The sequence below is a fragment of the Penicillium verrucosum genome (genome assembly GCF_028828655.1).
Source record: "Penicillium verrucosum strain IBT 35672 chromosome Unknown utg000003l_segment0_segment0, whole genome shotgun sequence".
Taxonomy (NCBI): Eukaryota; Fungi; Ascomycota; class Eurotiomycetes; order Eurotiales; family Aspergillaceae; genus Penicillium; species Penicillium verrucosum.
The window spans coordinates 435,602-455,410 of NW_026643212.1; the positions used below are offsets into that span (position 1 = coordinate 435,602).

Consider the following 19,809-nt stretch of genomic DNA (forward strand, 5'->3'; position numbering starts at 1 on the left):
TGGTCAGCCTCGGCACATCGTTTTATTTGAGTCTAGACTTCTAATTCTCAAAAGGACTAGGTATCCCTAGATAACTGCGCGATAACTGGGTGAATCCCAGTGTATCCACGTTGTTGAGTGTAGTTTGAGGTTATTAAAAGTCCCAAGTATGGCTGCATGTAATATGTAACAGGTCTATCGTTCCAGTCACCCTGAGTTTGGCAGTGCTGTAAATCCACAGCGTAGATAGATACTAAGCCGAAAGATCTTCCATGGCGGGGACTATATTGTAGAATATGTAGATAAAATCGCCAAGGTGGGCCAGATGCGGCAAGGCACTTCAGACTAGGGGCTTAGGGTTGTTGATCAAAGGTCAAAGCTATGAAAGTCTAGTAACATGACCTAGTGTGCATTGAATCTAGGATTTTCAGGTTTTCGCACAATTTCGCCTTGGGAAAAGAGTAAATTAGGAAGGGCAATATGCAAGGGCGAAAAGAAGTAGTGGAAAGCCCGACCCCAAGAACAGAAAATAACCCGGAAATATGCAGCCCAGAAATGACTCGAACAATTTACCCCTAGCCGATATATGTTTTGCCAAGATGATAGGCTGGGAGAATACATAATAAGCCACCCCAGAGGGCCAAGTTGGGTCACACGAGGCGCATGGCTATTATGTGCTGGCACTCATGCTCATCGGGGAGACACATGGCTCCATGATTATAGAACATGGCTTATTTGTTTGATCTGAACTTATAATGTTCAAATGCCAGAACTTAGAGAAAAAGGAATTTCGAAGAAAACAACATTTCATATTGAGAACGTGCCGTGGACTCAAAGAAAACAGAAGAAACCATGGATTTTGATATAAAGACCTAAAGTCTCAGAAAAGCAAGTTCGATCGACCGATCGTTTACCATTTCAGGACCGCGGCCATCAACTCAAATCGAAAAAAGTCCCCTCTCATTGGCACAAGGCACACAACATCAAGCTTGTTCTGTTGTCCCTCTTTACCCCGCATTACAGCAGCTGAGATGGCCAAGGGCCCAACCAGTCGGTGAGCATTTTGCACTCATCTTATGATGTCACGTCACTGGGGGCCATGTGTCGATTAGTTCTTATGATCGGCATCGGAAACATGGCAGGGATGAGTGTGACAACACCGAGAACCCGGGTTTTCACGATGTCGCACTGAATGTGTCGGGCGAGGGAAATGTCGCCTGACTTTTGAGATGGGGGTGTGAGGAGATATGAGATATGAAAGGGAGGACAGTGTGTCTGGAATAAAGGGATATGGTTTCCTTTGGACCTCTACAGTCTTTGGGACGTACCAGTTACATGTGTTACCAAGCGTTGACCTATACTCGTGTCCCGAGTCTAATAGAGTATCTGATAGACTAATAGATTCAACCCTGGAATATCAGTAGAAATGAGTAGAAATAATTATGTGTTCTTCTGGTCTTAGAAACTCTATGCACATGGAAAACTCCTTTTCGTTCGCGTCATATATCCACTTGACAACCACCCGCAAATATATATATATGTATGTGCTGATCTCCGAAGACTTCGTGAGTCGTCGACTGCGAAGACAAATATGCAAGATACAGCCATAATGATTATTCACCTAGAACTAGTGGGCAAATCGGAAGTCCAATCGTTTGTTACCCTCGTCCTTCGTTGTGCTCAGGTAATAGTGTTTCTGCTCGGGGCTCATAGCATTCCAAGCCTGCTCCCGTGTCTTATTTCTCCGTGTATAGTAGACCTTAATGAAGATGGTGACCACAACGTTCCATGCCACAATTGCAAGAAGAATCTTGTTTCCCTTGCGGTAATAGGGTTTATCATCCGTCCGGTAGATCTGAAAAAGAAGATATGTTAGTCACAAACCCAACCAACCACATGAAAAGAGACATTCTAGGGTATCAGAGAACGCACGTTGGATGAAATTATAGCACCTGCTTGGCAAATCATATTGTACACTGCACTTCCCACAGTGCGCGTGCGTACAGAACCAGCGTTCCGCGAGATCAAGCTGACTATAAGAAGAACCGTGTCAGAGAACCCCAGATATTGTTGGAAGATATCAGTACTAACCGTTGATAGAATGGACATAGGGGAAACCAATAACCAACACTGTAACTGCGTACCAGCTCCAAGGACTTGCAGTTGCCGGCATCAGCTCGAGTGCCATCAAAAGAGGGAAAACCCAGAAAGAATAAAACAGCACAATAGCCATACGGTTGTTGATTTTCTCGGAGACCCAAGACCAAAAGATCAGTTGGATCAAGAACAACACGGTTGCAGGAATGGTGAGAAGATTGACTTCGAATGTATCGAAGCCAAGTGACTTTAAAAAGAGGGTCAGGTATGCTGATTCGGGATTGGTAGGAACCAGTAGAGTAAGACTGATCAGATACATTGGCCAAAGGTCGTAGTCCATTAGAGCGTCCCACAGAAGTTTTGGTGTGAGACCTTGACGATTATGCATGCCACCCTATGGTCGAGAGTTAGTTTGTGCGAATAAATTTCGAATATAAACCCTTTATACGTACCTTTCCTGGATCATCCCGCAGGACTCGATTAACCATGATCACTTCTTCCCTTTCCGAGAACCAACCATCCTTTCCTCGGAACCAGCTTGCAGTCTGAGTTGGACCCGGAGGTAGATAAAACCACGAGATGACACCAATAATCAGAGTCAAAACGCCCTCGAGCACGAACAGCCACCTCCAACCTTCCCAGTCGCCTACGGATCGCATGCGCAGAATTCCAAATGCCAAGAACGCTGCGACGATAGCAGTACCGTTGGAGCAACAGTAGAAAAAGGCGACCCGCATAGGGAGCTCCTTATTCGTATAGAAGTAGGAAAGGTAAAGGAGTGCATCGGGGATGAATCCACCTTCAATCAGACCAAGCAGTGCGCGAGTAGCATAGAAGCTGTGCTCACCGCTGACTAGGCCCTGGCAGATCCCGACTACACTCCAAAGAACCATCTGAATGGGAATCCATACGTCGGGGCCAAGCTTTTTCGAGATCATTTGAGATGGCACTTCTGCGCACAGGAAGCAAAGATAGAATATTGTCATTCCATAGTTATACTGGTTAGTTGATAACCCAAGGTCATCAAGCATTCCGTCGGATAATGCTTGTCCGATATTTCCGCGATCCAGCTGAAGGGCAAAGAACATCAGACAAACCCAAGAACAGATTCTGTAGTCGAGCTATATTTTCCTCAAATGTTAGTCGGTTGATCCAGAGTATGAGAATCCGGGGAAGGTTACCCTTCGCACTAGTTGCTTCTCTTCCTTTTCTGTCCATTCGGCAAGTGGGTCATATCGATGTCTCCCTTCATACTCCGGTATAGGCTCATAGAACTCCAGTGAGCCACCCCCAGCCAACACCCCACTTGTTCCATCGTAATTTTGGGTGGGGATTGACGTCTGTTGAACAATTGTGACAGCCGGCTGCTTCGAGTCAAGCGACGACACAGAACTTTTGCCCGACATTGTTGATTAAGTGGGGTTTATAACTCCCATGATTTGGATTTGGGTCTCTTTATACAGGATAGACATTGCAACTCGTGCCCTACGCCGAGGATTGCGCAATGTTCGTAGCGCATATCAATCCAATGCTGGCTTGCGCTGTGCAGTCGTGCCGCGGAGAAAATCTAATGCAACTTTATGCTTAAAAGGTGACATTTCGGCCTGTGATGATGAATTCTATACCTAGTGTGTGCTCGGTCTGCATGGGGAGGGCAAAACAACGTGTTGCCATTCGATGCGGGATCGCGTCACCACTTGGATAAAATACTGGCTTTTGCCCCTCTGCTAGACACATTGTTTGCATATACAGCATAATATAATTTACTAATCATTTTTAAGATGCCGGAGTATCGCCTAATTTTACTCAGAAAAAAGCGAGGGCTAATAAGATGTGTTGTGGTGGTGGCCTTAGGCCCCAAATTAGTGCCTCAGACATGAACCCTCCGCAGCTAGATATCTGCAGATCGTTCTCTGCATAACAATCAATTAAACCATGTCTCGCGGATACGTATTACAGCAATACAAGAGACAAACCGCCTTGTTGATTGTGTCTCATTAGATTTATTGGCTGAGCATGCATTATACCAGTGAAGATAACTATTTACTCGCTCGGGATCATGAAGCATATCATGTACTCAGAATGTACCGTCACTTAGAACTATTCTCCGCGGTTTCATATTTACTCAGATCTCTCAATCTCTTTCCACTCTTGAAAAGGACCCACGGAACAGGCAAAAGTGCCACTGCAATAAACCCAAGCAAGCTAGAGGCCCACCCTGCGCCGAGCCTGGTGTACACTATAAGAACGTAAGGATATATTTTTCAATGTCATCCCCTGAGGCAGAAACTCACTTTGGACGGTAAACAGAGGGAAAGCAGCTGCAAGTCCATAACGTGCCAACCCATTGGCGCTCATGGCACTTGCGACAGTGAGACCATGATAGGTATCCACGATGTACTGCGTCGTGCTCACAAAGACACATAAATTTCCCCATGCAAAAACGACGATTGCAACAACCGGACTTGCCCAGGAGACATCAGCTCTAGTGGTCCATGCAAACCAGAACAATGCGATCGGCAGTCCAAAACTACCTACTAGTGCTGGGTAGAGGCGATACTCGGGTGGTACTTGTCCGTCTGGATGCTTTGAGACTTTTGGTAGGTAAAGGAAGACGTTGCAAAATATGACTGTTGCCGTTCCTAGTATGCTTCCGACGACGATAGCCAAGAAGACAAGACCGGAGTCCTCGATGTTGAAATGATAGATACCTTGGAAGATCAATGGGAAGGCTGCGAAGAACGAGAATAGTGTCGCGAATTCGCAAGCAATATAAAGGCAAATGAATCCAACGATGGGTTCAGTTAGGAGCATGTGAATAGGGCGGAGGAGAGAAATGGTTATAAATAGGCGTAGCTTCGATGAAAGAGGGGGTGAAGGGGGAAGTTCTAATCCGAGTTCCTTCGCGCGACGACGCTTGATGATAGGGTGGAAGGTCTCTTTTGCAATCATAACTGTGATACCAGTGAAGATGGCGAAGAAGATCGTTGTCCACTGTGTCCAACGCCAGCCTTTCCGATTGACTATGAAACTTCCAATGACAGGCCTAGGAAATAGTCAGCACGACGGAGAACTTGGCAATCACGTTGATTCAAGGAGTAATCACCCTAAGCCAGGACCCAAAAAAGGCGTCAAGATAAAGATAGCCGAGGGAAGAGCGCGTTGAACTGGTTTGAAGGTCTCATTGAGAGTTCCGGCTGCAATGGCCAGTGTTGGTGCGTAACAGAAACCAGCCAAGAACCGTAAAACGCAAAGCCCAGCAAAGGTGGAACAAAATCCAGCACCTAGAGTAAATAAAGTGCCAAGGGCTATTGCCCCTATATAGACTGGGTATCTCCCCACAGTTTCAGAAAGAGGTCCTCCGACGACAGGACCAAGGGCTAGGGCGAAAACGTAGAGTGACAAGGGTAGTATAGCGACAGTGCTGCTAACACCAAATTCTTTCATGAACTGCGAGTGGGCAGGTGATAGTATAGACACCCCAACGGTCCTAGATTAGATGTCAGACTTCAAGTCATCTTCACAGTGGAACTGCGGAAGGAATAACCAACGTTGTAAATGCCGACCAACCAATCATCGCTACTTGCAATACCTTTTGACTTGTGGGCCAGTTGTAAGGATTGCTCGGATCATCATCCCAATTCCATGTTTCACTGCGATCGGATTTCTCTGCAGTTATGCCGAATCCATCTTCAAATGTATCTTCGGATGATGATTGTAACACCTCCACGGTGTCTTGTATATTGGCCTCGGGGTCGTCCTCTACTTGTACCATGTTGGAAATACCCTGGCAATGCGAGTAGAAAAGTTCAGAGAGGTACGCATCGTGACAACGCTCTCTTATAAAGAATGATGGAATATAACGATAGGGTAATCGGGAATTTGGGAGTATTGCAAGACCAGAGATTACTGCTCGTTAACCTTTCTACATATTTCGAAGCCGAGGTTATATAGTTTCTAGTATCTGCCACACCGTTGTTCATTGTCCAAAGGCAAACCCCCAGAAGGCCTTTTGGGATGGGTAAAGCGGGGATTCCGAGCACACAACCATCTGATTGGTCGATGAGGGACTTTCTGATTATTCAACATTGGATTGCCTACCTAGGTATCATTCAACCTGCAATCTCCAACCTGCCTATGCATTTTTCAGATCTGTAACCTGAGATTGGGTGAAATGGTCACTGGTTTGGTGAGACATATATTTGGCTCGTTGAGTCATTTATTGTGGTTGAATAGAAATTAATGTTGGAAATATGTGGCAGCGCCCAACCCAGCGTATGAGTGATATATATTTCGGACTCACCTTTGCGATGCATATAAACACATAAACTTGTTACTTGTTCCATTCCACCAACGGAGCCTCTAACCTAGACATACCTTTCTTACTATCTGCAGAGAAAAAGGTGAATCAACATCTTTCTCATTCGCACCGGGCACTACTGGAGACAAATACAAGGCAGGCTTAGAAGGTGCAGATTACAGCATCAGGTTGAAAGTCAGATATAACAAGCGATCTGCAGAGAAGCTAAATCACCATCATATGCTTTTTGCTAGCAGCCGCTTATCTGGCCTGATTGAATCATTGTAGCTTTTCGCCTTAAGATTCAGGAGGGAAATAATGCCTGATTATTCAGGCATCAATCCAGCCCAAAAGAATTTTGTGTCGAACGAAGGAAAGGCAATGTAACTTGATACCAAATTCTTACTATGCAGAGCAAGTGGTAAAATGAGTGCAATTGTTGAGAAGTGCAGAAACTTCTCTCTATATACTCCGTACCCCTGAATGCTTACAAAGAGACACCAAGAAGTGGGTCCCGCTTACAAAATCAGAAGTCCAGTAATGACGGGGTCGACATTTTGTCATCGATGACCAACCTCGTCTCTCATGGGGCGTAGCCGTACGGAGTATATCCGGACAGCTTCGAATATTCTCATTGGCCTTCGTTTTTTTATGCTGATTTATCAATGAAAGATCAAAAGGTTCATCGGAGATTTCTTCTATATATTGTGCGAAATTCAATTATCGTTCTCGACCTGTCACAGACCTATTGCTCCAGCAGGTTACATGCAGTTCTACCCCAAAGCGCGACAACAGCGGCCTAGCATCCACCACCCAGATGTTAGGCCGCTTCGATTGGGTCTTCTAAAGGCAGCTACAATCAATCTTTTGCTCCTCCAATTTCTATTTTTGGGTCTATTCTGTTACATATTTGGCGCCCTCTTCCAACAGTCTGGACACACCCACAGCCTCAATATTTTGTTCGTTGATTACGATGGCGGCGCGATAGGCGATGCGGCCCGTGTCGCCTATCAAAAGCTCAAAGGACCCAGTTTTCCAACCTTCGTTGAGCGACCTGCCTCCGTGTACCCTCAGCCTGGCTCTATTGAAGGTGCAGTGTGCGACATTGAATATTGGGGAGCGCTGTACACCACAGCAAATGCGTCGAACGCATTAAGCGCCGCGTTTTTGGGTGGATCAGCAGCCTCTTCGTACGACAAGACCAATGTTCTCACCATGGTGTGGAACGAAGTGCGCTACCCGACAGTCGTTGACTCAGCCATTGCACAAAGCATCAAATTACTCTCGGAAACGGCGCGTGTTGCGTACTCACAGGCTAACGCGAAAGATGCTCTACAGAGTATCAACAGCTCTGATCCCGCTGCGCTTGCAGCATTTTATGACCCTTGGACATTGGCCGACCACAATATTCTAGTCACGACACAAGGGTCAAGGGCAATTTACAACACGCTAGTTATCATTTTAATCCTCATCCAGGAATTCTTCTTTCTGGGCACTGTCAATGGGTTATACGGTCAATTCAAACTCTACACATCGGTATCACCTCATCGTATTGTCATCGCGCGCCAAATTATCTCTTTGGCCTACACACTCATCGGAGCCATGTGTACAGCAGGTGCAATCTGGGCATTCCGAAGTGGCTGGGATGTTAACGGAAACCAGTTCGCCCTCAGTTGGTTGGCATTATGGCTCTTTGCGCATTTGAACTTCCTCGTGCTAGACGTTTTCACCATCTGGATTCTACCCCCCTACATACCGATGGCACTGATATCGTGGGTCATCTTGAATATCACCTCTATTATTCTCCCATTCGAGCTGTCGCCTGCTTTCTTCAAAGTCGGCTTCGCCTTACCAGCACATGCTATCTTCCAGATACTCCTCGACATCTGGTCTTCTGGCTGCAACCCCCAACTCTATTTCTCGCTGCCTGTTCTCTTCGTCTACGAGGTTCTTGGTATCGTCTTGAGTTCCATCGGTGTATATAGAAGGGCCCATTATGCATGCATCAAACAAGAACTGGACGAAAAAGCCTCTGAAGAGCGAGTGACCACCATACTCCGCGAGCAGCAAGAGGCTCAACTGGTCAGACGGGAAACGAATGATGTCGAAGGAAGTGGGACATCGGACAGCGAGGATGAGGCAAGGGGTATGCAAAGACGAGACACGGGAACGACAGCAGACCGAGCGGATTTGGTCAACATCATGAGCCGCGAGATGTCACGGTCGAAGGCCGACAGACCAGATACAAGCCGAGATAGCACCGGGCCGTCTTTTGCCTTGGCCTACAAATATTGAACGACCTTCGGACTTACTCCGGATGGTAAAAGGCGGTCCCAGCATATTCAAGGTATCTAGAAACTATGTAATTTATCAAAATTTTGTATATGATATTCTTTACATTTCCAGTAATCAGAATTCAATAAGATACTCCAAGGAAGATTGATCCAACTAGCCACTTCTATAGAGGACGATTCGCTCGAGAACTGTATAATATAATCACTTACCCAACGCCTCTCCCCCGTACTATTCCTCGGCAAAATCAGCTATCGGAGTAGCCCAGCTCGGCCCAAGGAGCAGGCGTGCGATATAGGCATCGTCGCTTGGGTCCATTTCACTTTCCTTGTCACTAGCATCAATCTCCTTATATGGCTCCTCGGCAAAATCAACTATCTCTCTAGCCCATTTTGAACCAAGGAGCAACCGAGCGATATAGTTATCATCGCTGGGATCCATCTCGCCTTCATCGTTACTACATCCTGCATCAGCATCAGCATCCTGGTCGACCGTCTCACCCTGTCTATTGACAACAACGACTGGACGGGAAATCAAGGAAGATTCAAGAATCATTCGCTCGAGAGCATCTGCAACTATAACGTTACTGTTTATGTCACTCTTGAGCAGTCCGATTTGCCCGGGCAAAGCCTTCTGAAGTGTATCACAAAAATGCGTAAAACGAGCATCCTTCCCGAACTGTGCACAGATGCGTGCCAGATGGCGAATTGCGTTCAGTCTTGCAATGACCAGTTTGCTGTTCTCTGGGTTGGATCGGAGGTCGCGAATTCGGCGCCTAAGCGTTGTGAGCATACGCTCATGTTGCTCGGCGTCATTGAGTAGTGGCATTTTTCATGGATGGTGTCCTAAAGGATGTCAGCATATGTAGTGGCTAGGCAGTACTCACCTAGGGGAATGGCAGATGACTTCCAGATGCGAAAGTTGATCAGAGACGGGGTTATCGCTGCTGATGAAGCCCTGATGGTGTGGGGATAGGGGCTATTTATTGTTTCCTGGTTCATCGTCCGGAAACAAAGGCCATTGTTAGAGATAGATAAAGGACACAATTACACAATACCATTGTTGGCGGGTTCGGCCATGCGAGAAACGTCTAATTCTTCCTGCATGAAACAAAGCCAGCCGACAAAGACTGCTTGAGTTTGAATGAAATGAAGAAAAGACGCCGGTCAACAAGATAATTAAAACATGGGATTGGATCTGTTGGCTAGAGGACGTGTTGTTCAGCACGGGAGCCTTAGAAACTGGCTTTGGTTACCAGAAGTAGTATTTGAATTGACCCAGAGCAACCATGATAGGTCCCTAGATATAAAGTTGTGTGAAGTGGAAATTGTATTGATTTCGGAATATTTAATTTGTTATGGTGATGTAGACAAATACAGGCTGTTCTCTCAGTCAGAGAGCTTGATCTGCCCACAGAGGACGACATCTTCCCCAAATGGGTACCATTTGACATTCTTCAATCCCGCTGCGGAAATCGCATTTCCGCCCTCATCAAAGCGCCTAGCAGGGGAGACGACAACACCACCTTCACCCAGCCACGTGGGAGCAATAGTAACAATCACACTATCCAGCAAGGACATGTAAGGGGGACTCAAAAGGGACTTGATGACCTGACCGCCACCTTCTATCATGACGCTCCCGAGACCGTTAGATTTCAGGGTGACGAGGAGATCAGGCCAGTCAACCTGATGTCGGCCGGTATGCGTTCTAATCATTTTGACCGAGATAAATCTTCCGCCGTACCTTTCCAGCAAGGCTTGCTTCTGGGAATTTGGGTTGTCAACTGCGGTGATAATCCATGGGGCAAGGCCACGCCCCTCTCTGCAAAGTTGGAATAGCTTGCTGTCATCTGAAAACTCCCATCTGGCGGTGGGATCTATCACAACTGGTCTAGGCTGGCCAGCTAAGCCCTCCTGGCCATAACCCCCAACCCCTGTGATCCGACAGTTGAGACCGGGATCGTCTGCCACTGCCGTACCGACGCCAATGACAATCCCGTCATGGCGGGATCGTAAATAGTGAGTCATTGCCTTAGACTGTGGGCCTGAAAGCACCGTACGTGCACCAGGTGACAGAGCCAGAGAAGAATCAAGTGAGGTCGCGAATGTGAGTGTTGTGAAGGGGAGATCAGATTGAGGTGCCGAGCCATCCTTGGGCGGTAGATGAGGCTCTAAGAAGCCCCTGTCTGATTCTGGAAACTCCAGTGCATCTCTGGGGGCTGAGCTCATATGGATTGCTGTGGGTTTTAGATGGCTTACTCAATAGTTGCTGTTGGAGATACGAAAGTCTGAAGCTTGATGACCCACTTAAACCATGTGATTTTACGGGCGTTTATCGGTGATTATTAATGGTATTCAAATTACATACCATAAATTACATACATGTAAACAAAATTTAGTATGGCGTTAACGCTTGATTAATATAGTATTGCGATATGATCGCCATATATAAATTTCGATTTGGCACGAAACTGCCAGAATCGACGTCAAATGACGCCCAAAAATAGCGTCACCTATGGGTTTCTTATCACGGCCGTGGTGGCGAGTTGCCCACGCACCAACTACAAGCCCGACACACCCCAACACACTTAAGGCGTCTCGTTTGTAAGTCCGGCACAGCTTATCTTACCTCACCTTCTCTCAAACTTGGCCCTTGTCAATGAATACATAGGTTTCTTCTAAGTGGATAACATACTCACCCATTCCTCACCCGGGCCATACCCACCGAACTGTTGACCGCACATCTGCCTAGCAGTCTCTTTGCTGTTAAAATTATCGAAAACAAAATTATCCTTGATTCCAATTTAGTTTATCCGGAATGTGAGTAAATCCAGCACGCAAGTGGACCATCAATAACTAGTTGAATGGGCAATATCCTTCGCTTGCAGCAAGTTGTCCTGCAGGTTCTCAATCTTAGTTTGAAAGCGTGCATAGCAATCCGAGCCAAGCGGCAAGCGAAATAGGTCTCCCTTCCCAGCACCCATACCGGTATCGTCTACGACTTCCAGGACCCTCTTGGCACATTTAACAGCATCGCCTAGCTAGGTGCCTGTGTTTGACTTGAACGCCTGGAGAACATGTTCCAAGGGAGTCCCAGTATAGTCTTTGTTCATGCCAGCGATAGGCTCGACATAGGCTGACCAAAAGTTGGTTCGGAGTGAACCTGGCTCGACGACCAGCACTCGAATATTGAATGGTGCTAACTCTTTCGCAAGGCTTTCAGACATACCTGCTCATTTTGTGTAAGCAAGCCAATCGACTAAATAGATGCAGATAAGAAGTTTTTGTAAGGCAATGTAAACTCACCTTCAAGGGCAAACTTAGTCCCAGCGTACATCGCGCATGTGGGCAGTCCATTAATCCCGGCACTACTACTGATATTGACAATAGTGCCAGACTTCCTCGCCCGCATAAATGGAAGAACACCCTTCAACACGCGAACGGGACCATAAACATTCGTGTTAAACTGAGCCTCAATTTCGGCCTCGCTCATATCTTCGATACTACCTAGCAACGAATACCCAGCATTATTAACAACCACATCAATAACACCACCAGACTGATTAACCGCATCTTCCACGGCTTTGGCAGTGCTAGAGCTTGTCACATCCAGCTCAATCCAGATCCCACCGAGATTTGAGATCTGAGGGTTGGCTTCAGCTGCCTTGGTAGGGTCGCGGGCGGTGGCGATCACTGTATGACCAGCCTAGAGGGCTATCTCGGCGATTGCGGCTCCGAGACCAGAAGATGCACCAGTAACAAGCCAGGTTTTGGATGCCATCTTAAGTCTAGTGGACTTTATCGGAGTGGTGTTGCGGAAATGCAGTGTAGGGGAATTCGGTACCGCACCAAACGTTTGGGTAATTCACATCAAATGCAAAGAGGGTTGCTCGAAATTTAAGGCTAATTGTAAACAGGTTATCCCTGCCATTTCGGAGGTAAACGGGGCGGAGTTTGACTACTAATGCCGCTAAATCCGGCAGTATGCTAACAATAAAGTAGCTAGTTAGTTATAAAAGCGTGGGTGTTATCTAGAAGCTAACGTAATCTATAATATACGTCTTCATCCTACATTCTCTGGATAGTCCACGAGTTTGGGAGTAAAATGAAACAGGGAGTTTATGCTGTTGAACTTAAAAACACGTCCAGAAAGGGGTTACTTTGTGGGGACAGGCTACAAATACCGGTATACATTAGCTCTCATGGTTCCTCTAATTGATTTAGAGGAAGTGCAATCAGCGTTCTATCTACCTTATTTGCATACCATTTGCTGAGCCATTGAAGCCATGGATATAAATCAATAGTAGTCTTCGCTTGGAATTTTGAGGTGTGCCCGGCCAGGCATAGACAGACTGGGGAAAGAGCGGACCGCGCCTTCGTGGATCACGAACTCCACGGTGTCGATAATGCGAGGGAGAAAGCTTGGTATGATATTGAAAATGTATTGGGACACAGACGAGAGAACCCCCCACCCCCCACCTCTACCCATATGTCCGGCCACACCCGCAGTTGGGGCCAAAAACAAGTAAACAATCACGGCTCCCTGAAAGGTCTATCATCCATCCCGTGGCCTTCGGCTTATGTAAATCCTAATCAGATTCAAAGTAAAAACAGGACACTTGGCGAGGAAGCGGTCTTTGACCATAGCCGAGATGAAAAGTCAACTGCGTCCTGTCGTGAGATAAAGTTGATATTGCTGCCTGAGGCCCCACATTCATTGACCCCACCCAACAACATCGTCGACCCACGATTGGACAAACACGAAGATAGCAGGTCAGCCAACGGAGGATCCTTGTGATGCAGCTGGAATCCTGCAAGGCGGGGGGCTTTTACGCGACGCCCCTGACGTCCATAATTCCTCCTTTTCCACAGCATTTAACAATCCATACGAAATCCCACACCAATTATGTCAGATCCACCTCCCGTTTCGCCTTGGGACCAATCAACCTTGGTGATACGCGATCGGCAGAAGAAAAAGAGGACTAGTACCTCGAAGGTTCGGACGGGGTGTGTGACCTGCAAGTAAGTACAATGCCCAAAATCTCGTGCGAGGTGAACTCTGAGTGGACGAGGAGATCCGCACCGCGTAAACGCAACGCAACGATCTACCCGGCCTTACGATCTCACTTTAGGTAATTAAGGCCGGAGCTAACACCTGTTTAAAGATCCCGTCATAAGAAATGTGACGAAACGCGACCCGCTTGTCAAATGTGTACTCGTGGTGGACGTGTGTGTCAAGGATATACGGCGCCACCCGATAAGAGAACGCGTGAAGTGCGAGATGCGCGCACCGCAAACAAAAATGGTGGTGCTCTAAACATTGTACATGTCTGTCAGCAACAAGCCCAATCCGCTGGTTTGGTCTATGTGCGTGATGGGAGTCAAGTTGGGTTGTCGCGGATGGAACGTGATTATTTGTATTCATTTCGTTTGTATACTGCCGGCCAGTGTGCCGGATATCACTACGACCCATTCTGGCAGGTTCTTGTTCATCAAGTCAGTGAATCTTGCCCCGAGGTCCGCCATGCAGCTATTGGTATCGGTGCCTTGCATCGTAGATTTTCGAACCCTGGTCCCAACCGGAATGACATTTTCCCAATCCGACAGTCCGCAAAGGCCATTGCTTGTCTTCGCAAGGCGATGATGAAGGCCCACCAATCGGATCCCATGGCAACGGAGAAGATCCTGATAACATGTGTTGTTTTAGTTACATTCGCTGTGTTCCAAGGCGATGTTGATGCCGTTCGCTGTCATCTGCAAGCCGGCACTAAACTCCTCTGGGAGTGGAGGAAGGGAAATCCCAAAAGCCCGGTTGCTTCAGTTTTATTACATACATTTGTACAGCTCCATATTCATTGGGCAAGCGCTACAAGACTCCAGGATTATCTAGATGGAGGCTATCCCTATCTTCAAGAACTTATGCATGATAACATTGTGGATATTTCTGCACATGCCCATGAACCGTCAAAAGCGACTCTCCTGGTGTCTGTCCAATGTTGGGCGTTAATGCTCAGTGACCCAGTGTCGTTTGACCCACAGCACGCCAATTTGTCACGGGGATTTACATGGGACACTCCCGCGAACAAGGTCCATCGATTCAAAACACAAGTCGAGGAATGTAGTGCTCTTCACAGAAACTCGGACTCTGCCGCAAACCTCCGTGCCTTCATGGTCCTCCAGATACAGATTGAGATGATGGAAGTTATCCTCGCCTCAACAAAATTTTCAGGCTCTGAAACAGAATGGGACCCTCTCTTTCCCTATTTCCAGCGCGTTGTCGATAAAGCAGAATTGTTGTTGAATAGCTTCAATCACTTGCTCGACCCATTGTTTTCTGTCAAGGAAGCATTCTTAGGGAGCCTCGCGCTTTGTGGGCTCAAATGTCGGGACTGGACAGTTCGGCAGAAGGTTTTGGCTATCTGCAAAAAGTACAATCGACGAGAGGGAATGTTTTCTACCGTTGAAGCTATTCATCTATTACAGACTGTCTACGATTTTGAGTCTGCGGGGATTCCACCGGGAGAGAATATACCCGAGTCCGCTCGTGTCCCCCATGCGTATATCGCGGAATATCCCAACCTTTCGAAATTCAGCACCAAAATTCACATCAGATATTGTGATAGGGATGGGAATTGGTACAGCAAATGGGTGTCACCATGATTTTCTTTGGCAGCATTGAAAGTTTATATGATTGATTTTAGTTTTATGAGTTATGTATTTCGGGATAGATATACATACATCACGTCTTTCAGACCATGTAACGCAACTCTTCAATACCAGGCTTGATAGATTGTCTGAGGCCGTCATCTTTCTACTACCTTAGTGTGATCCATGTGATCCTTCGGCCTCTTAATGCGTCCGACCTCGTATAGATGACCGGCCTAAAAGAAAATGGATCCGAAGGAACATCGGGTGATCACCAAGAATCAGCACGGATGCTCCTTAGTCCATTTTATTTCTGCCTCTTGGAGCAGCCTCCAGGTAGATTCGCTCATTGGCCAAAACCCGGTTAGTTTCCTCCCGCAATCATCCTTTGCCTCGTAAGGATTCGCCCCATGATCTAGCAGGGAGCGAACTATGGCCTCATTTTGGCGGAAAATGGAATACGTAAGCGCAGGCCGCCCTAGAATATCAGTGATATCCGGATCTGCGCCACGTTCCAGTAGCAAGTTGACCATCGATTCGTTGACTTCATCCACAGCCCAGAGCAGGGCGTACTCAAAAGGTCTGCCAGTTCTGTGAATTTCTTGCCGGACATTTACATCCGCCCCATAATCCAGAAGCAATCCCACGGAATTTTGATCATTCCTCTGCACGGCTGAGAGAAGAGGTTGCGTCCATTCCTCGCGGTACTCCGATGAGTTCGGTATATCGGATAAGCAGAACTGAGGGGATGCGCCACCTTGAAGTAATATCTCGATAATTCCTCTATTCCCACATAAAACTGCGTAGGCCAACGCTTTGGTGCGGTTGAGACTCGCAGTTCCGGGGGCCAACATCCGGACAAGTTCTCCATTGCCCTGCCTCGTTGCCATCATCAAGGGCGCATGTGGCTGTGGCCGATGCTGATCCAAAATCAAGTCCGGCTCTTCACCGGGCGCAACAATTTGTAGTGGGACAAAATCGCTATCTCCGTCGTCCGTAGGCATTAAATAAGGAGTATTTTCAAAACGAGCGAGGACGTCGATTTGCACTCCATGCGTGAATAATAACTGGAGTACCGGGAGCTGGGCGGCAAAAACCGCCGCAAATAACGCGTCCGTCATCAGCTCTTCTTTGTCGGGCTCGTTCGCATTTTGCCTCGGAGCCGACAGAAGCACATCAACCACATCCACATGCCCTTCAAACGCAGCTATCCACACAGGCCGATGGCCCACAAAGCTCCTGATGCCTTGCCGGGCTCCGACGTCCAGTAAATACTTTGCTAGGGAATCATCGCCGTGAATAGCAGCCAGCGCTAGTAGTGTGTGTCCCTCCGGGTTACTTACATTAACACTCACCCCGCGATCGATCATGTATCGGACAATATTTTCATGACCAGCACTTGCGGCCAGCGAGATTGGGTGCGCCTGGAATTCTCGAAAGGTACGCCGAGCTTGAAGGCCGAATTGGGGGGAGCGTCGACTTTGCCGTCTCAATTTACCCTTCGCCTGTTCCTTCAGTAGAGGGGCGCCAGCGTCTAGCGCCTTTTGTAGTGTATCCATCTCCCCATTTTCCGCCGCCCAGTCTAAAGCAAAGCTGTTGCCATAGAGCACATTGTACTGGTAAAGGCGAGAGTTGCAGATTCTGTAGAGGCGATGGCTTGACAAGACCAAGGCAGCGAGAGACGATTCAGATCGCAAGTATGAGGCGATTAGGAGGATCAGCTCTGTTGGTAGGTTCCCGATCCTGGGCATCGTTTGGGACAAGTGTGGATGGTGGCGAGAGGGGAAATAATGTTGTCGTGGAAGCCACACGACTAGACCTCGGCTTAGCCCACAAAGCCCATAGCCCAACCCAACCCAACCCACTAATGGATTGGGCCCATCCTTTGGGCCCATAATGGACCCCCAATATAAACCAAACAATACAAACATGCCAATTTATCGTAGCTACATAATTGATGGCTATACAGAAATCCTCTTTCTCTTCTCCATGCTTGTATTGCTGCTTCTTCTTGGACTTCTCGTTGTCCTTATTGGTGGATGTCGTATAGGCCGATGGAGTAAAGCTGCTTGTGTCAGTTGCAATCTTAGCGGATCCCTCCGTGAGAACGAATTCACGATACACTTCGTGGGTGGAATTAGGATCTTTAATGTCAGGTTTCAAAGCATGAAAACCTGGCAGCACGGACTGTTCTGGATCGCTCGAATGGAGAAGTTGAATATGACGTTGGAGTCCAGAGTAGAACCTCGTTGGCGAGTTTTAAAGAGAGCCTCTTTGAATCTGCGTAAAAGGTCTTGAGAATTGTTACCTTTGGATTGCAAGTTGCAAAGTTTTCCAAGGCGCTTAAAATTGGTTTGTTTGGATGTAGAAGAGATGGTTGAGTTGTACAGGACATAATAGAGAGAACTCAGGAAGTTGAGGGTAAGGGAATGAGGTGATTGAGTGTATATATATGACGTTGGAGTAACACGTGCCGGATAAATCCAAACCTTCTAATGTTGACATCTCTAACGATTAACCCTGACTATTCTTTCTCTATCCCACTTTCCAAAATGAATATTGAGACACACTCTGCGCCTCACGAATTTCTCTATGCCCTGTGCAATCGAGTCCATGCCTTTGAACCCAACCTCCCTTCCCCGAGTGATCTCCAGATGCTTGGAATTCAAGCGTTCCAGGTGGCCACAGCAAATGACGAAACCATTCAATTTGACCCATGCTTCTTCCTTCCGCACCCAGAGAGACTTCTCCAGAAATATCCACTCGATGACTCCAGTGGTACCAGTCTCAGCAGACCGCGCACATTGAGGGACCCTACCCCGACCCTTGAAGACTTTTTGAAGGACGAGGACAGAGACCCATCCCCAGACCGAGGGGTTGTATTTACCTTTAAGGACGTTTGGAAAGACGAAGACAGAGACCCATCCCCAGATCCAGAGCCTAAACTGGAAGATGCAAAGGTTCGGTTAAAATGGGCACTGAGAACCAGAGACGAGTTCAAGGACGAATGGTACACACATGCTGATGAAGTCCACGGCCATGTCGACCAGCAAGTTCATGCATGTCGAAAAGGACCAACGGGAACTTTCTACCTCCGTGATCTCGTAGGTCAGAGTTTTTGGTCGTAGGTAGACAGGATCACATATCAATCCGTATCGAATACTAATTTGTTCTAGACCAAAGTGGAGAAAGGGAGAGCCAAACAGCCTTAGCTTTGGAACAAAAAAGTGGCGATTGATCGAAAAGTATCGGTATAGTGGTTATCGTCCGCCTAAGCCACATACGATTGTATCTTGTCTCGCACATGTTTGTACATCCGATACCAACCAGGGCCTGACCACGCACGAATTGAGAGCTATCGTGAATTTCATGGTCATTCGGACGCTTCACCGGCCATTCCGTGATTGCCAAATTCATCTAGTGAGTAGTTTTATACTATAGGACAGCTCACAGCTCATACAGGAATTATATCTAACAGATGTTCTACTTTCTAGACCTTGGTGCTCTCTTACCTAGGCTATAGGAAAGCAAGAATCATCCAAGCAGTGTACGATGGACAGGGACTAACCTTGCAATATTCGCAAGTGTACTGTTTTCATTTCTCATATTCTTGAGGGTGTTAATAAGGGCTCTTGTGAAGGAACTCTCACAGGTAGTAGTGTCCCACCTAGATGCACCTACAAACCCCCCCCAATTGTATGATTCGAACACTGCCGATACGGCAGAACAGGTGTCAAAGATGTAGCAGATAGACCCAGGGTATCTCTCGAGGTACGGCGTTACCGCCCACCAGTCCACAACGGGGGCATTGCGATCGAGTGTTCCGCTCAAGTCAAAATATCGCCCATGCATTCCAGGATCACGAGAGTGCCCGTTGTAGACATATATCCGCAGTTTGTTAGGACCAGCGGAGTCATTCGCATGATCCATAAGATGCTTAGCGAGGGTCTGTTGTGGCTGGGCGCCTGGACCGACTGGAATAGTGAAACTTGAGGTTTGAAACTTGTAGTCGTCTCGGAAGACTGAGAGAAGCTCAGTCCCCCGAGGAACGACTCCAATATCGTCGTTTGCCCAGTGGAAAGCTAGCACTGATACCTTGTCATAAAGGCGTATAGTTGACGAGTCAACATACGCCGAGCGCAGGTCAAACTCGAATTGTGGGACCAGTTTGGCCCGCTCGGATCGAGTGAGGGTTCCAGCAAAAGCGTGGGCTGGCCTTGGCGTGGGGGCGGTGGGGAGATTCATATTGATATTTCAATCAAATCATTTAAAGATTGCAACCTGTACAATCATGGAATTCCGATTGCTTCAGTATCAAAGTATTCCCTTAAGGGAATCGCAAACGTGATGGCGGAAATATTTAGATGAGACTGTGTTTGCATATTTTACGTCTAGAAGGTTTGCCAACAGATTCGACTATTGATATCTTCGGTAAAACCTTAGAGATCGTTTCCTATCCTTTGCTAATGTGTCAGAGCAAGGGAACAAATTGAGCTC

The 19,809-nt window shown here is 47.2% G+C and overlaps 10 protein-coding genes across 10 annotated transcripts; 3 read left to right on the forward strand and 7 right to left on the reverse strand.

Annotated features, from left to right (window-relative positions):
* Positions 1-1,606: 1,606 nt before the first annotated feature.
* N7516_007955 (uncharacterized protein) lies at positions 1,607-3,482 on the reverse strand (the record flags this gene model as incomplete). The annotated part of the gene is made up of 5 exons (XM_057220675.1): positions 1,607-1,834; positions 1,912-2,012; positions 2,071-2,470; positions 2,529-3,197; positions 3,258-3,482. The coding sequence occupies 5 exons, from the start codon at positions 3,480-3,482 to the stop codon at positions 1,607-1,609; spliced, it is 1,623 nt and encodes a 540-aa protein (XP_057070947.1).
* Positions 3,483-4,166: 684 nt separating this feature from the next.
* Positions 4,167-5,851, reverse strand: N7516_007956 (MFS transporter; the record flags this gene model as incomplete). Its single annotated transcript, XM_057220676.1, has 4 exons — positions 4,167-4,315; positions 4,371-5,122; positions 5,183-5,566; positions 5,643-5,851. 4 exons carry the CDS (start codon positions 5,849-5,851, stop codon positions 4,167-4,169), a joined length of 1,494 nt encoding a protein of 497 aa, XP_057070948.1.
* A 1,290-nt stretch (positions 5,852-7,141) lies between these two features.
* N7516_007957 (SNG1 family protein) lies at positions 7,142-8,671 on the forward strand (the record flags this gene model as incomplete). The annotated part of the gene is made up of 1 exon (XM_057220677.1): positions 7,142-8,671. The coding sequence occupies one exon, from the start codon at positions 7,142-7,144 to the stop codon at positions 8,669-8,671; it is 1,530 nt and encodes a 509-aa protein (XP_057070949.1).
* Positions 8,672-8,899: 228 nt separating this feature from the next.
* N7516_007958 (uncharacterized protein) lies at positions 8,900-9,496 on the reverse strand (the record flags this gene model as incomplete). Its single annotated transcript, XM_057220678.1, has 1 exon — positions 8,900-9,496. One exon carries the CDS (start codon positions 9,494-9,496, stop codon positions 8,900-8,902), a length of 597 nt encoding a protein of 198 aa, XP_057070950.1.
* Positions 9,497-10,056: 560 nt separating this feature from the next.
* On the reverse strand, positions 10,057-10,896 carry N7516_007959 (RibD family protein; the record flags this gene model as incomplete). Its single annotated transcript, XM_057220679.1, has 1 exon — positions 10,057-10,896. The coding sequence occupies one exon, from the start codon at positions 10,894-10,896 to the stop codon at positions 10,057-10,059; it is 840 nt and encodes a 279-aa protein (XP_057070951.1).
* Positions 10,897-11,516: 620 nt separating this feature from the next.
* Positions 11,517-12,448, reverse strand: N7516_007960 (putative short chain oxidoreductase/dehydrogenase; the record flags this gene model as incomplete). The annotated part of the gene is made up of 4 exons (XM_057220680.1): positions 11,517-11,708; positions 11,745-11,896; positions 11,974-12,360; positions 12,421-12,448. 4 exons carry the CDS (start codon positions 12,446-12,448, stop codon positions 11,517-11,519), a joined length of 759 nt encoding a protein of 252 aa, XP_057070952.1.
* Positions 12,449-13,875: 1,427 nt separating this feature from the next.
* On the forward strand, positions 13,876-15,327 carry N7516_007961 (uncharacterized protein; the record flags this gene model as incomplete). Its single annotated transcript, XM_057220681.1, has 1 exon — positions 13,876-15,327. One exon carries the CDS (start codon positions 13,876-13,878, stop codon positions 15,325-15,327), a length of 1,452 nt encoding a protein of 483 aa, XP_057070953.1.
* A 266-nt stretch (positions 15,328-15,593) lies between these two features.
* N7516_007962 (uncharacterized protein) lies at positions 15,594-17,063 on the reverse strand (the record flags this gene model as incomplete). The annotated part of the gene is made up of 1 exon (XM_057220682.1): positions 15,594-17,063. One exon carries the CDS (start codon positions 17,061-17,063, stop codon positions 15,594-15,596), a length of 1,470 nt encoding a protein of 489 aa, XP_057070954.1.
* An 801-nt stretch (positions 17,064-17,864) lies between these two features.
* On the forward strand, positions 17,865-18,440 carry N7516_007963 (uncharacterized protein; the record flags this gene model as incomplete). The annotated part of the gene is made up of 1 exon (XM_057220683.1): positions 17,865-18,440. The coding sequence occupies one exon, from the start codon at positions 17,865-17,867 to the stop codon at positions 18,438-18,440; it is 576 nt and encodes a 191-aa protein (XP_057070955.1).
* A 406-nt stretch (positions 18,441-18,846) lies between these two features.
* N7516_007964 (uncharacterized protein) lies at positions 18,847-19,557 on the reverse strand (the record flags this gene model as incomplete). The annotated part of the gene is made up of 1 exon (XM_057220684.1): positions 18,847-19,557. The coding sequence occupies one exon, from the start codon at positions 19,555-19,557 to the stop codon at positions 18,847-18,849; it is 711 nt and encodes a 236-aa protein (XP_057070956.1).
* Positions 19,558-19,809: the final 252 nt, after the last annotated feature.